At 40.2% G+C, this 17,024-nt stretch overlaps 1 protein-coding gene and 1 pseudogene across 5 annotated transcripts in view; both read left to right on the forward strand.

Moving 5' to 3' along the window:
- Positions 1–17,024, forward strand: part of PIP5K1C (phosphatidylinositol-4-phosphate 5-kinase type 1 gamma) — a 145,971-nt gene that overhangs the window by 104,059 nt on the left and 24,888 nt on the right. For all 5 annotated transcript variants that reach the window (XR_011168117.1, XM_069086870.1, XM_069086869.1 and 2 more), the window contains exons 9-11: positions 6,576–6,659; positions 7,405–7,453; positions 15,733–15,817. Coding sequence is in view for 4 of the 5 variants with exons in the window: in XM_069086870.1 (XP_068942971.1) it covers positions 6,576–6,659; positions 7,405–7,453; positions 15,733–15,817 (218 nt within the window). In the remaining variant the exon portion in view is untranslated. The remainder of the gene's footprint in view (positions 1–6,575; positions 6,660–7,404; positions 7,454–15,732; positions 15,818–17,024) is intronic.
- Positions 9,240–14,494, forward strand: LOC138160150 (large ribosomal subunit protein eL20 pseudogene; annotated as a pseudogene).

Genomic DNA, 17,024 nt, shown 5'->3' on the forward strand with positions numbered 1-17,024 from the left:
TAGGCTCTTGAGGAAATAATAGCGTTTGGCTAAAACAGTGCCTGCTCTTTAGAGTTTAGTCTAGCATCAGGAATAAGATACAGAAATAATTCTAATATACAGTAATAAATGGCAAGCAATTTAAGAAATTGTCAAACAAATTGTTATGTGAAGAGAAGGATTAGGGAAGGCTTCACAGAGGATATGGTGGTATCTGAATTGGGCTTTAAAATATGTATAGAAATTCAAGTCAGCAAAGAAGGAAAGAGATTATTCCAAGCACAAGGAATTGCAGGAGTACAAAGGCAGAGAGATGGTAAAATCAGCATATTTGGAGGACAGAGAATAGTCCAGTTTGGCTGGAGTATAGAGAATATAGAGTATAGTACAGCCTGCTAACTTCAGTTCTTTGATGGCTCCATGGTCTCGTTAATTCTTGAGTACTCCCATTCTCTAAATTTACTCTGTTGTGTTGAGACTCCAGAAGAACTGCTACTCCCACAAGTGCTTATGGATAACCCTGTACATCTTTGCCCTGAACGCTGTTGAATGCAAGCACCCACCAGCATGCTTCCCGTTAATAGCAAGTAGCCTCAGTTAGGACTTAGCAAAGTCATTTACTTAGCTGGCAGAGCAAGAGTGGTAAGTTCCAAAACATTCCCTTTCTATAATGTTGGGGCACTCTCTCCCACAAATGCACACTTGGGAAGAGAGGGCTTAATCTTTAAGTAAAGTTGTTGTGAGGCAGAATATAGAATATACACATGACAAAGAAGGCTCATAGCACTGAAAGGCCTAGTAATCCATAGCCTTCACAAAGCTCCCCTAGGGTTCAGCATCTCTGCTCAGCAAGTTGCTCAGCTGGGTTCCCAGTGTCTTCTGTCTTCTACAATCTAACCCTTCTCTGCTGCCAGGGGATGCAGTCCTTGAAACTGTGTCCTCAGTGATTGATTGTTGCTTTGTATTGATCTAGAATATATTTCACTGTGCTCCATTAGAGGTAATGCCTACTACTGGTCCATTAGCTTCCCTTTAGAATTATATAGCCAATAAAATCCCTTCTTTCCCTCCTGCACGAGTCTTCTCTACAGGCAGTTACAACTTGCAATCTCTCCCTCTCTCAAACCCTACCTCTGATATTCATCCAGAACCTATCTATTTAAAGCCCCCAAATCATGGCCAATTTGTTTATTTAGCCAGTCACATCATTTCCTTCTTTACAGTTAATTTAATACCTCATTAACACCTTGTGGTTCCATTCTAGACCTTCTGTTATTATGTTGGCTTGGGGGTGGGAGGGTGGGCATCACATCCCCTCTTCTTACATATATTTTCTCATCTCACATTATAATTGTCCATATATGGAAATACACTGTCTATATATCACCTATAAAATGCACTAGAGGTCTTATTTTCTATCTTTAATATCTCATGGACACCAGTGCAATATTTGAGGAACTGTTTCTGAGAAGTTAAGGGAGAGTCATCACAAGGTAATAAGTTTTCCAGTCACAACAACTCCCAGAGACTCACCTAAGTTACAGAAATATCATGAGTTATAAAGGAGTTTTGATCTTTTAATCAATAGTAAGATTAAGCAAACCAATGAAATTTTTGACCCTTGAGTCACAGCTTAGTAATCAATAAATTATAAACACAGCAGTATCTTATGTTTTCTATACATCTCCACTGATTATGACCTGTGAAGATGTGGCTAGCTATAGAAAATATTCTACAAAAGTCTTGTTCTCTTCTCATTTTCACCAAGGACACCCTCTTTCAGGTAGGTGACATTGTGGATGCAGTGCTTGATCTGGAGTCAGGAAAACCTGATTTCAAAACCTACCTCAGACGTTTTACTGACTGTGACCCTGGGGAAGTCATTTGGCCACTCTGTGCCTGAATTTCCTTATCTGTAAAATGGAAGTAATAATAGCATCTACCTCCCAAGGTTGCTATGAGGATAAAATGAGATAATATTTGTAAAGCACTTTGCAAATCCTAACACACTATATAAATGTTAGCTATTATTTTTACATTCATAGAACCTTCTCACAAGGATTCTATAGCAATAAGAAAGTAGATATCTAGCTTAGTACTAAACTAAAGTTTATTTGGTCCGTTTTTGGTGATATCAATCATGATCTTGTTAATTCTTTTGAAATGTTCCCTGCTTTGAGGTATCTTGAAAATCAGCCTCTGAATCCCTTTAAACTGTGTTGCCTCCAACACAGGTTTCTTCTTTGTATTGATCAGATAGAGCCATTCTTCTTTACTTCACTTTCATTGATGCCATCTCTACAACCTCATATTAGCACTTTTGATACTGAGGTATCAGTGTCCAAATGCAGTGGTCCCAAAGTTATCAATGATAATCCCAGAATCACTGAATTTTAGAGCTAGAAAGGACCTTACCAGCTATCTAGTATAGCCCTCATCCAAAAAAAATCCCATAACCATTGAGTACTCATCCAGCCTCTGCTTGATGACCTCCAATGAAGGGCGGGGTAACTGGCCATCTTCTGTGGTAATCCATTCCACTTTTGAATAGCTTTAATTTAATAATAAGTAAAGCTGGTCTCACACATTATTTTTTTAGGCCTATTTTCCCCTCCAATGTTTGTATTAATTTTTAAATAGCACAATTTAACTACATAATCTGACTGCCGTGGATCTACACTTCTAAAGGGGATCCAAGTGTTTGTTGGCTTAAGACAGTTTCTTGGTTGGTTCTTTTGAACTTGTTACAGTGGTTATTTTCATTCAATAAAACTCCTTTTAGAAATAGCAGTATTTGAGTCATTTTCTTTGCTTTTATCCAGCTTCTATTTTTTCAGAGTACCCATCAGCTAAATGAGTTGGCCTGTTTCAATCGCACACAATATCTCCCCGTCTTTCTTTAAAACTCTGCTGATTTGGTATTCATTTTGACTTCTGCTCTAACTAGTCAGTGATTTAACTACTTAGCCTAACTTATTCTAAAATATTTCCATGGCAGTGAGCAGTTCTTTCTTCCCAGAAAAAGTCAATTTCATTTTATGTGATTCTCATTATTCCACATGTCTAATACCTTTCCAACTGTCTTTACTCAGCAAACATTTATTAAACATCTATGTGCAAGGCATACAAAGACAAAATTTAAAACTGCCCTTGCCTCAAGGATATGACATTATGCTGCTTAAAGAAAATATTTATGATACACAGGCATAACACTTCCAGATAATCCGAAAAAGCCATCAACCTCTTTGAATTCTTTTTTTTGCCCTTTTTTTTTTTTTTGGAGGGGGAGGGTAGGGCAGTTGGGGTTAAGTGACTTGCTCAAGGTCACAGGGCTAGATTTTGTGTGTGTGTGTATGTCAAGTAGACGTCTGAGGCCAGATCCGAACCCAGGTCCTCATGACTTCAGGGCCAGTGCTCTACTCAGTGTGCCACCTAGCGCCCCCATACCTCTTTGAATTCTTAATCCTCACCCATGTGTTCTACCATATTTCTACTATCCTCTCTTTTCATTGAAGTCTCCAGGTATCAAGATGAAAATTGACTTGTATTCTGTCATATTTTTCATAGAAAGCCTCTGCTATTTCATCCTCTGCAGCAAGTATTGGCATGTATGCTGTAACTGTCTTTATAGAAGTCATAAGTTCATCACGTTCACCATGTGCATTTCTAGTCAAGATGACCAAGTGTCCTTCTGGCAAATGATAAAAGCAACATTCTTCAGTTCTTCTGTGATCCACTCTGAGGAAAAGCTGTGTGTTCTTCTATTTTGTCTTCTGGTGTCATTTACAATGATATTGTCACTATGAATGTGTTTCAGGACCTCTGGCCAGTGCAGCAACTTACTAGACCAGGATCTCACATGTATCATATCAATATACACAATACTAATGATTTGGTAGGAAGCCTAAAAACTGATTCTTAGCACCCTTTGCCCCTTTTCTGCCATTCTGTTACTATTACTGAAGAATCAGAAGGGGACTACTCAGCCCTGAGCTATTTGGTGTTTATGTCTATTTCATGAGTTACCAGTTACCAAACAATCACCTCCCTGTGATCAGCTAGTCTGTTGCCAAGACCATCTTTGAAGCCTTTCTTTTTAACTTAATATGAAACCTGTCAGAGCTCATGCTCCACTGACATAGCTCTCAAGAATTTTTGTCCACTTTTGTATCACATATGAAGTGTCAGAGTAGGGCTTTTTATATAAGGCTGGAAAAGGTGGGTAGTGCCAAATCATGAAGAGCTTTGAGTTCCAGCAGAGGAGTTTAAATTTCTCAATGGTAAATTGGGAGCCTCTTGGCATTTTTGATCAGATTGTAACATGACCAGATCTGTATGTGAGAAGGATTATTCCAACAGCATGTGAAAGGTGGATTGAAGGAGTGGAGAAAGGAAATCTGTTAGGAAGCTGTTGCAGTAGGCCCAGTGGGACGTAGTGAGGACTTGCCTTAGAGTAGTCACCATAGGAATAGTGACTCTGCTGAGGTGGAATTGGCAGGATTATATAACAGATTGGCTATGAGGACAGTCTCAACAACCCCAATGCTATCTATCCTCAGGGAGCTTACAGTCTAGTAGGAGATATAGGTCATAAACTTAGGAAATTAAGTAAAAAATACAGGAGTTAAAAATAAGACTAAACACAAGGACAGAATACAGTTAATCATCAGATGAATAGTATAGAAAGTTATAAGCCCTGAGGTAGACTCAGTAGTGTATGTTCCCATGGAATTAGTTGCTTTTCATTTCCTTCATAGTGTTATGATCTCACATAGCTATTTGATTTTGCTGCAGAAGTTGAGAAGAGAAAAAAACCAATACAGGCTAGGATGGTTAGGGAAAGTTTCATACTAGATCATGGGACTTGAGCTCAGCTGTGAAGGATTTGGATTGTCATAAAATAGAAAGGAAGACAGTACAGTCAGGAAGAGTGGTGTTGATAAAAGTATAAAGGTGAGACTAGCTTATTAGGGTAACAGTGGGGAGACCAGTTTGACTAGAGTGGAAATTTTTACAAAGAAAAGTGAGAAATAAGGTTAGAAAGTCAGGTTGGGATCAGATTGTGGAAGGACTTTGAATGCCAGGCCAAAAAGCTTGGACCTTATCCTGCTTGGTTCTTGAGTAGTAAAGGAATATGTGAAATGGGATTCCCTCTTTGTAGAGGCAGTGAATAAAAGTCTGTTCTCTAAGCCAGCTCACATTGGAGCCAGACTTTCCCTAACACATCTAAAGGGTATCAAAGTCACATTAACCTACCTCCCTAATATGTTGACTAATATTAAAAATCTAGATCTGTTCAATAGAACATTAATTAAAATCCCACTAGGACCAAAAGTTGCCATGTTGGGAGGGATCCCCCACCAGTAACATATGTGGTCTTTAGACTGTCTTGGCATTTGTAGGATTTGGCCCAGGTGCAGACCTCCAGCAAGAGAGTAGTAAAGAGTCACAGGTGAGGACTACAGTGCATGAGGTCACTTGTGTGCAAGGCAAGCTTGGCTTGTCCCAGGATCCTAAACAGTATTGAACCACTGAGTCTGGACACCAACTAACATTGCAGTGTGCTGTGTTTATACTGGCAATGGATGTGGCAGTATCTTAGCCAACGGCAGCCAACTTAACTAGGATTTGGCACATTTGGGGAGCTGGGAAATTTACTAATGATCATGTTCTTTGGAGAAAAAAACAAGTATTATACAGCTTTCCCTACCATCTTTACTTATACTTGCTAACTAAGTTATAATTCTGATAGTACTAGAATGAACTTAGTCACCCCTTCACTAGTCAGATAGCTACAGTGTACTATAAAGATATGGCTGACTCTGGAAAGCATGTCGAAATCAGACTCAGTATTTTATAGCGTTTGTGTGTATAAGAGAGAAAGATACATACGCACAGTTGTTGAATAAGTCAGTCACTATTATTCTCTGAGTCTCAATTTCCTAACTTTTAACCTGAGGAGATTAGACTGGATAATTCCCTCCCAACTCTCAAGAATCTGTGCTCCATCACTTATTAACTGTGACCTTAGGCTTTATGCTGAGCCTCTCCAAGTATCAATTTCCTCATATATCAGACAGGGACAATGTCTGCGCATGCCTCTCACAGGACTGTTGTGGTGATCAAACAGGATAATAAATCTCAGTTGCAAAGAGTCTGCCATCCTCACCTTGGAAGTGCTTGGTGGGAGATGATAGAACAACGTAGAAAAAGCCATTTGTGGTAGATTATGAGGAATCCGGAATACAACAGATACACTCAGATCTCCTGAGGCTTAGACCCAAAACACCTTAGGTAAATTTATCCTTTGTCCTTTCCTTTCCTGCTGGTAGTATCCTTGCTTTCCCAGAGGCTTATTATATGACAGATGGCTCTGGTAAGGGGGAATGAAGTAGTTTCTGGATCTGACTTCAGTTATCAGCTCCTGAACCTGCTGTCCTCTTTGGCATTACCTCCTAACAGTGAGGTGGATTTCCATAAATGCAGCTCTCTGACTTGTAGCTATTCTTAGAAGTTTTTTTTTTCCCCTGGGGCTCTAGGGTCACATGTTTCCTGCACTAGCTGGGGTGGCCACTGATACATGCCTCTTTCTCCAGGATGGGTGGGATCCCAGCAGTGAATGGCCGTGGGGAGCGTCTACTGCTACATATAGGAATAATTGATATCCTGCAATCTTACAGGTAGGTGCTGGGGCTGAGTTTTCTTTGAATTCCTATATCAGGGACCAAATCAAACCCAAATTCCTGGGATGAAGTTTTCTGATTAGAAGTTAAATCAGACCCATGTGTAGCCTTTATTTTTAAGATCGGTTTCTTTTTAGTTATTGGCATTTTTAAAAAAACAGATAATTTTCCAAATTCAGAGCCCTTCTATATGCTATAGTAATCTTCTTGTGGGTCTCTAAAACAAGAGTAGTCAACCTTTCAAAAGAAGCAGATCAAGAGAGGTGGGGAATACAACCTCATTTGGTGTTTAGAGGGAACAAATGGGACAGTGACAATCTTGCACCAGATCTCACAAAGAAGTCAGGAGTAAGTGGGTGAAGAGGAGTGATAGGTACCATGCCGGCTGTTAGAATGACCAACTGATGGCAGCCCAAGAAATGGGTTGGTGTCGATGGAAACTTTCTTAGGTGTAATTTATGCAGCAGGAACTCAGCCTCCATTCAGTTCCAGACACCTCTCTAGATCAAAGCCAGCTTTGGTCTTTGACAAAGGAGAAAAAAATATTCTGTGAGCACAGTTGCCTATTTATTGAATGACTTTTTTCTTTCTTCCCCAAGAAAAGATTAAATTTGGCCTGAGCTAGGGAAGTCATGTAAACAATAAGAAATAATAGAGATGCTTTATTTCTAGAAGATAACTGGTATAAAGATCTGGGTCTCTCTAGTATATTTCTCTGATATCATTGATGATTTTTCTTTAGATTCATCAAGAAGCTGGAGCACACATGGAAGGCTCTTGTCCATGATGGGGTGAGTTTATAGGAAACTCATCTTAGTAACACAGGTGACAGTATGTCCTGGACCTCTGGGTTTAGGATCTCTGCTCCATCTCACCTTGCTCTTCAGCTTAGAACAGTCAGGACAACCTCTCAGTACAGGTAGATCTTAGCTTCTCCTTCCATTTTTCAGTTTCCTCTTCCTAATTTATGATAGCTCCCTTCTTTCAGTGGCCCCACAGGTCCACTTGTTCGTGCTGCGCCTGTATGACAAAGCCCCATCCTTCATACCTGCTTATCCTAAGCAAGGACACCGTGTTTAGTGTCTGGACCTTTCCTCCAGTCAAAACTTGTTCTCAGCTAGCTATGTTTAAAAGAGCTAGATAAAGAAAGGAAAAAAGCTTTATTTCAGTAGAGTATGCATAGAGTAGGGGAACCTGGGATAGTGAGAGATCTAGAAACCATGTCACATAAGGGTTGTGTGGAAAAAGGAGCAGACTTTTTCTATATCTCTCTGGAGCACAGAACTGGAACCAGTAAGGGAGAAGTTACAGGGAAACAGATGTTAGCTTAATAGAAGGAAGAACTTCCTAGCAATTATAGCTGCCTAGCAATTGAATGGACTGCTTTATGAGTCAACAAATCCTGTCAGTAAAAAATTCAAGCAGAGTCTGGAATTTTGTTGAGGGGATTTCTGCATGGGATGGGAGGTTGGACTGGATGCCCTCGAAATTCCCATCTAATTCTTACACTCTAAGATTCTATGTTTAGATCATAAGATAATTGAAAATAAGGTGTTGATGACTAACATTTTAACTTAATGGGTTATCCCTTTCAATGATATTTATATTTTCACAGATTGTTAGAACTGGAAGGGACCTTTGAGGTGATAAAGTCACAGAATCTCAGAGTTGGAAGGGCCATCTGAGGTCATCTAGTCAAATCTATACTTGAGCAAGAATCCTCTCTACAACATCCCCAATAAAGTGATCAACTTTCACATGAAGACCTCTAGTAAGGGAACACTATACCTTCTGAGGCATCCCACTTTACTTTTGGACATCTGTGATTATTTATATGAGCGTAGATTTATAGCTAGAAGAGACCCTAGAAGACCAAACCAATTCTCCCATTTTGTGGATGAGGAAACTGAGATCCAGAGAGGGTGAATGAAGACCCCAGGGTCCTATAGCCAGTAAGTATTTGAAGCAGGATTCAAACTCAGTTCTTCCTGACTCTGTCCATTCCAGCAATCTCTCCATTGCATCATCTGGCCAGAAGTGAGGATGGTAGGAAGTCTTCCCTCACAGAGAACTTAAATCAACTTCTATTCATTGCCCAACATCCATTTATAACTCTGATAACTCTTCTGCATGACAAACCTTCAGATAGTTGAAGACAGCTTATGTTGTTCCACACTAAGGCTCTTTTTTTTTTTTTAAAGAAAATATTCTCAGTTCCTTTAACTGATTTCCCATGTCAGTCTTAGCACCTCCCATCATCTTTATTACCCTCCTTTCAGATGCTGCAGCTTATCCTTCCTCAAATAGGGTGCCCAGAACCCCACAAAATGCTGCAAATGTCATCTGACCAGGGCAGAGTAGAGTGAAACTGTTGAGGACACTGCTTCCCTTAACATATCCTAAGATTGTTAATTTTTGGTTAATGTGTCTCAGTGTTAACTCAGATTGAGATTACAGCACACTAACATTTAACAATGCTTTGTACTTATAAAGTTGCTTGTACTCAAGGGTAGGATGTTAGCAGTGTAAAATCCAACCCCCCCCCCCATATAAGTGGCTTTTCTTTGAGATTGTGCGATGCCTGAGTGGCAGAGGTAAGACTAGGATGCTGGTCTCTTGAGTTCCAATCTAGTGCTCTTGAATAACGAATTTAAGAAACTATTTATTAAGCACTTATTTTGTGCAAGGTCCTGTGTTCATTGCTGGGGATATACAAGACAGCAAGACAGTCTCTGCCCTCAAGGAGTTTCCGTTCTACTGGGGGAAGACAGCACATCAAGGGGAGCAATAAAGGGGATGCACAGTTTAATACAGCTGAAGTACAGGTAGCATGGTTTGAAGATGACTAGAAAGTGAAGGGCAGACTTGATTCCAGGCAAAATAAGTTCAAAACTCACCTTGCAGAGTCCTGGGTAGACCAAAGGCCTGAGGCCAAGATTCCCTGAGGTGGGGAAGGGGTTGAGGGCAGTGGCTGGAATGCAGGTGCCATAGTTTAGAAATGGCAGAGAAGTGACTTCCCTTTATCTTGGACCAAAGGAGTGAATTTCTGATGGCAGATTTCAGACATTAGTAATAGGCTGGTAAGTGCAGTATTTTTCAGTATGTAGGACCCAGCACACCACAACTTGCAGGCAGCTCATATGAAAGGCATCCCTCCCTGCCCTTTGTGACCTGTATTGGTGTGCTAAGTATTTACAGGAACACAGAAATATGGAATACAGGCCCCTTGCCCATAGAAGATTCACCAAGATGGGACACACATGTTCAGCTATGTTGTTCCCCTGTTTAGAAGCTTTCTTTAGTACCTTTTTACCTCTAGAACAAAATACAGACTCCTCACCCTAAAATTAAAGGTTTTTCCATGGTCACCTACATTTCTCTTCTTACTATCATTACTGTCCTCCATGAATTCTTTGTTCTATCCAGACTAGACTAGTAGCTATTCCTTAAACTTAGCCTTCCATCTTCCAACTCTGTGTAATTCTAATAGCCACCCTAAGGCTTGGAATGGACTCCTCACTCCCTCTCAAAATCCTTGTCTTCCTTCAAGGCTTCCTTCAATGACCTCTTCTCCCCCCCTCAACTTAGTGCATTTCTTAACTCTGTGTTTGTATAAAATAGAAGCTTCTCAAAAGTAGAAACCTTGGTTTTTCCCTTGTGGCACAAGGCCTCCAAATACAGCAGGTGCTTAGGAACTCTTCAGTTGAATTGAACATGAAAAGAGAACTAGCAACTCAAGGTACTTGAGGTGGTGAAAAGCCTGCTAGATTTGACCTTGACCGAAGGACTTGAGTTCTAATCCTGACTGTGCTGCTGAATAATGCTATGGCCTTGGGCAAGGCAGTTCATCTCCCTCCACTTCAGTTGCCTCATTGGTAAAAATGGGAGACTTGATCCAAATGATTTCTGAGGTCCCTTCCAGCGTCAAATCTAAAAGTTCTGTGAGCCCCGGCTCTAATACTCACTAACTCTCTGATTGCCGATAATTTACTTAACCTCTGAGTCTGTTTCCTCATCAGAAAGTGGAGATAATAAATGACCCTTGAACTGCCTACCACATAGGATTGTGGTAAGGGAAGCACTTTATTAACAAGTATGTTATAGAAATGAGAAAAATAAGGCAGACCTTCAGGACCTGGTCTAAGGTGAGAAGTAGAGTGAGGATCCAGCAAAGGAGCTCTACTTCCCAGGCCCTGTGGAGTGCCATGGGGTATTGCCACTTTGTCCGGGAGAGGGCATGTCCAGAGCCTGAGGTCCAAGAGGCATCATGGTATGGTGGGAAGAAGACTTGCTTCCACAGATCACCTCTAGGATTTACCAGAGGCAAATGAAGTCACCTTGCCTTTCTGACTGACCTACAGGTGCCTCAGGGAAAATGAAGGAGCTGGATCAGTGATCCCTAAGTGCCTTCCTGATCTAAATCCTGAGTTTTTTCTGTTGGAGGGCCACATGAATTTTATAGATATAGAGACCATGGACATTTTTCTTCCTGACAGCAATGATGACTCCTGTTGCAACTGAAAAATCCTATTTTTGAATAGCTACTACAAATTTTTTTTCAATAAACATTTTAATCAAATTTATTTCTACCAAAGTATCAGTTATGGTACTTGATGCTAGTCATTAAAGAATTTAGATCAAACCCATAAAGAATTTAATAGAATGCACTATTCCCAAGAACTTATTGGCTTCAACTTTAGTTATTCCACAAAAGAGAATGTGGTGCCACATAGCCAGGTGGAAGAAAACATTGTCTGGAGTTTGACCACATGGCTCTAAACTTTAGGTCATTAAATCTTTGTGACCTGCTGGTTCACAGGTACTTAGGAAAAAACAGAGTCAGGAAGATGTCACTGGATCTATGTGGGCCACCTACGCCATAGAGCACTTCCCAAGAGTACTTACTCTGGAAACTTGCTCTGTAATCAAATCTAACCTCTCACCACCTCATTTTTCTCCACAGTAAAATTGTCGTCCTTAGACCCCACCATCTACCACATGGGAGTATTTTGCGATTCAGTTGACGTAATATACAAGAAACTTTAATTGATGAGCAAATGCTTTTTGGCAAATTCAAAAGACTATATATCTTTGACTAACCAGGGGACCTCTGATACAACACCAGACAAGAATCCCTAGCTCTGTAGTTACTTACCTCTGCTTGAATACCTTTACTTTCAAGGAGCTCAATGCTTTTAGGGGCAGTAATTCTGTTGTCATACAAAAAACAAAGCAGTAATACCATTAAACTTTAGAAACTGCCCATAGAATCAGGAGAACTGTATTCACATCTTAGCTCAGCATCGTAGAACCTCCGAGGTAGAGTGGATTTCTGAAACTGTACAGTCCAGTCCATACCTGAATAAGAATCTTGAGTTCTGCTTCATCCATGCTACATCGTCATTGAGTTTTTACTCAAAGGTTTCCAGTGTAGGGAAATCCTCTGCCTCCTGAGACATCCCATTCCCTTTGTGGCTACCTCAAGTTGTTAGGAAGTTTCCCTTTCAGTCAGCCTAAAATTAGCTCTTTGGAACTTCCAGCCGTTATTCCTGGTTCTGCTTCTTGAGTCAGAGAGAAGAAACCTAAAACCTTCTTCTACGTGACAGCCCCTCAAATAAATGAAGACATATGTTCCCCTACAGTTTGTTCTTGCCTACCTAGGTGTAACAACCCCAGTTTCTTCAACTCATACTAACATAACATTGTTTCAAGGCCTTTCACCAATCCTAGTCATTCTTTTGGGATGCTCTCTGCCTTATCACTGTCCTTTTTTAAATGAGGGAGCCACAAGTGAGCCCAACAAAACTCCACATGTCTGACCAGGGCAGACTGTAGTGGAACTGTCACGTTTCTATTCCTGAATGCTGTTTTTCTCAGTGAAACCAAAGAGTGAATTAGCTTTCTTGTTGGCCACATCACATTGTTGATTCAGACTAAAGATTTTTTAGTCTTTTTCAGATGTACTGCTTTCTAATCATACTTCCTCCACTTTAGACTTGTGAAGTTGATTTTTAGATACAAGTTTAAGACTAAATGATCCCCATTAAATTTTCTCTTGATTCATCCCAGTGCTCTAATCTGTCAAAATCTTTTTGAATCCTAACTGTTTATCCAGTATGTTATCTATCCCTTCCTCCCCCCAGCTTTGTGATAGCTCCAGATTTGATAAACATGTCACCTGTATCTTTCTCCACATCATTATTGTAAACAATGTTAAATTCCCTTTTGTGGGTTGGTGGGGCGTGAGGCAGCAGCACCCTGAAGGCCCTGGGCACCCTGAGAGAGTATAAGGTAGTTGGACGCTGCCTGCCCACTCCCAAGAGCCAGGTGCCGCCTCTTTATCACATGCGGAACTTTGCTCCTAATCTTAATGTTGTAGCAAAGTCCCGATTCTGGTACTTCGTTTCCCAGCTGAAAAAGATGAAGAAGTCTTCTGGAAAAATCATATACTGCAGACAGGTCTTTGAAAAGTCCCCTCTTAGAGTGAAAAACTTTGGCGTCTAGCTGTGTTACGATTCCAGAAGTGAGACCCACAACACGTACAGGGAGTACAGGGACCTGACCACTGCTGATGCTGTCACTCAGTGCTACTGAGATATGGGAGCCCATCACCATGCCCGGGCCCACTCCATCCAGATCATGAAAGTGGAAGAAATTCCTGCCAGCAAATGCTGCCAGCCCGCAGTCAAGCAGTTTCACGACTCCAAAATCAAGTTCCCTTTGCCCCACAGAGTTCTGCGTCGCCAGCACAAGCCACGCTTTACTACCAAAAGGCCCAACACCTTCTTGTAAGTTTAGAGACAATGAGGCCCCTATTTGATTTAAATAAATTTCTCAATTGGAAACCCCAAAAAATAAAATAAATAATGTCCAATATATGGACATTATAATTCCAAAATAATGTCCAAATCCAATCCAATCTATAGTCTCTGTGACCTGTCAGAAACTGCTGATAGTGTCTCAGCAATCATATCTACCAGTTATTATAGTTTGTCTATTTTGGGTTACTTGAACTCATGATGGGCAGCTAGCCATGTGCTTTCTGCCTCCTTATTTATATTGGGTATCAGTTTGCTTTTAGCCAGTTTTTTTTTCTGGCTTTCTAATCCAAAGATCATTCACTTTGGCAGAGAAGACAGAAGCAAATTAAAAGTTTAGTAACTCTTTCTTATTTATATCTATCACTCATTATCCTGTCTACCTTAAACAGTGGTCCCATCCTTTCTTTGATCCTCCTCCTTTCCTTAACAGCCTTCACTAATTCTGAGTTCTAGCACTCCTAACACTATTGTCATAAGATAATATACTTTATTATTTATTACTTCTTCTCTTATCCTTGTTTCAATCTTATATATTTTTTATCTGAGCTAATTGATGAGTTCCTTATATATCTTTATTTGTTCATTTTAGACATCTCCTTGTTGGAATTATTTCTCTATGTCTTAAATATTTCATTCTTGAGAGTTTCTGATCCTTCCTCTGACGACTTCCCCTATAGAATTTTAGTCCAGGAGATCTGCCAAACCCTTTGAAATCTGCTCTCCCCAAATCTGGCGTGAATGTTGGATTATTACAAGCTTTTCTCTCCTTTAGCAAAAATTCTAAGATAAGTGGTCACTTCCTTCCCAAGATTCCTATAATTTCTATTCCAGCAAGCAATTCTTGTTGGTAAAAATAAGAGCCAGCGTAGAAATTTCATTTTCTTTCTTGGTCCTTTCACCTTTTGAAGAATGAAATCATTAAAACTTTGTCATTAACTCATGATGAAAAAAATATCATCTACTTACAGAGAGAGAACTGAAGAACTCAAATGCAGATTAGGGCATTATTTTATATTTTTTGCATGTTTTTTTTTTTTGCAACATGGCAAATATGAACATTTGTTTTGCCTGACTTCACATGGATATTTTGCTTGCTTTTTCAATGGTGGGGGGAGACTGGAGGGAGAGATTTTGGAACTAAAAATTTCAAAATGAATGTAAAAAAACTTTGCCATTAACTACATGTATGATTTTGGAAAAGTTTTTCTTTTCTAGGATTTTTTTTTCTCCTCAGTAAAATTAAGAAGTTGATCTGAGTTCCCATCTAACCCTGAAAAATCTTCTCATCTCAATTCCCATATAAACTCCGCAGAAGAAAGAGGGAAGGCAATGTAGATGGCTTTGAAACATAAAATAGGATTTGGAGATAGATTAGAACATGATATTGTCCCTAAACATTGGTTACTATGTGTCCTTCCCCCTCCCCCCAAATTAAACAGCAGGGAACACTGTTTCATAGGCTGATTACAAACATTAAAATGTAGGTTTCCTCTGAGCCACTGAAATCATCACTCATCAACCCGAAGGTAGAAACCTAATTAGAATTCACTCAAGTGCTTCTAATCTTTGGATGTTATAAAAACTGGAGCAATTTCTAAGGAAAATTATTATTAGTGTTGTATTAGAGAGGGATTAATTGGGGCAACTAGGTGGCACAGTAGATAGAGTGCCAGACCTGGAGTCAGGAAGACTCATCTTTCTGAGTTCAAATCCAGCCTCAAGCACTTAGAACTGTGTGACCCTGGGCAAGTCACTTAACATTATTTGCCTCAGTTTCCTCATCTGTCGATTGAATGGAGAAGGAATGGCAGATCACTCCATTATCTTTGCCAAGGAAACCCCAAATGGGGTCACAAAGAGTCAGACATGACTGCAACAACTGAACAACAAAAGAAAGGGATATAGCAAGGGTGGGTTCCAATGAACTAACCAGTTGAAAAAGCTCAGATCAAATGGTCATAGGATTTAGAGCTGGAATTTACTACCCCACCACTCCCCTGTTCCCACTCATTTTGCAAATGAGAAAAACGGGACCCAAAGAGTTTAAATGACTTACCCTAGGTCACAGAGACAGTAAATAGCAAAGCAGAGATTTAAACCTAGGTCCTTAGAATCAAGAGCTTATTCTACAGTGCCACAACGTGAAGAATGTTTTCAACAATCTTATTTTTTCTTTCTTTCCATCCTGCCTACCCCACTTCCATTTTCCTTTTTAATGTGAACTATTCTCTGCTTATTTCCATTTCTAGGACACCGTCTCTGTGCACCGCCCCAGCTTCTATGCTGAGAGATTTTTCAAGTTCATGAGCAACACAGTCTTTCGGAAGAACTCCTGTGAGTATGTCTCAGCATGTGGGCAAAGACATCTGGCCTGGATCCTTGCCAGGGGCTGGGAGTTTTGGTAGAAGGAAAAAAGGAATTTGAAAGCAAGGATCCTATGTCAGAGGAAAAGGAAAACTTTTTCCCCTATAAGAATATGTCCCCAGGAAATGGGGATGAAAGAGTAACAGGCATGGAGTTTAGATCTTAATAAGAGTCCTACAGAACACAATTTTAAAAGGCAGGTTGTGTAATGGAAAGTAATGACCCTATTCCTTGCCAAAACTGATCCTTCTGTTTGTGGTCTCCTCCCATCTCCTCCTAGAATTTGTCCCTTTTACCATCCGTTTTAACTCATCTTTTATCTTCTTATCCACTGGCTCCTTTCCTGTTGTCTACAAACATCCTCAAGTCTCCTCCATCCTTAACTATCACTTGGTACAGCCATCCCCACAAGCTACCATCTTTTAGCCATTCTACCTTCACAGCCAAATTCCTTGAGAAATTCACCTACACTTGTTACCTCCACCACCTCACCTCCCAGTCTCTTGAAGTTTCCTAATCGTCTCACCCCTCAGCTGTGCTCTCTTTAAGACTCTCAGTGATCTCTCAGTTGCAAAATCCAATGTCCTTTTGATCTCCATCTTGACCTTTCACTTTTCTTGCATACTCTCTCCTCTTTTGGCTTTGTAGGTTCTACTTTATCTTACTTTTCTTCCTACCTATCTGACCATCCCTTCTAAGCCTAATTTGTTGGATTATCAAGTTTGTCCTGCTTCCTAATCATAGGCAGTCCCCAAAGACCTTGTCCTGAAGCTTCTGTTCTCTATATACTTGTTCTCTTGGCAATCTCATTAGCTCTCATGAGCTCAGCAATCATCTCTATGCAGATGACTCCCAAATCTATAAACCCTGCCCTAATCTTTTCTCACATCATGAAATCACCAACTGACTACTGAACATTTCTACCTGAATATCCCATAGGCATCTCAAAGGCTATATATCTAAAACTAAATTCTTTATCTTCCCTCCCCACCAAACCTGCCCTTCCTCCAAGTCTCCAATTTCTGTATACCACAACTTGTTCAGCCATTTGATGGTCATTCCCTCAATTTCCAATTCTTGGCCACCACAAAAAGCTGCTATGCTATGGGTCCTTTTCCCTTTTTTATAATCTCTTTGGGATACAGACCTAGTAGTGGTATTGCTAGGCCAAAGGGTA

The sequence above is a fragment of the Petaurus breviceps genome, unplaced genomic scaffold (assembly GCF_028583685.1).
Source record: "Petaurus breviceps papuanus isolate PSGF00001 unplaced genomic scaffold, PetGlider_PUasm1.0 180, whole genome shotgun sequence".
Lineage (NCBI taxonomy): Eukaryota > Metazoa > Chordata > Mammalia > Diprotodontia > Petauridae > Petaurus > Petaurus breviceps.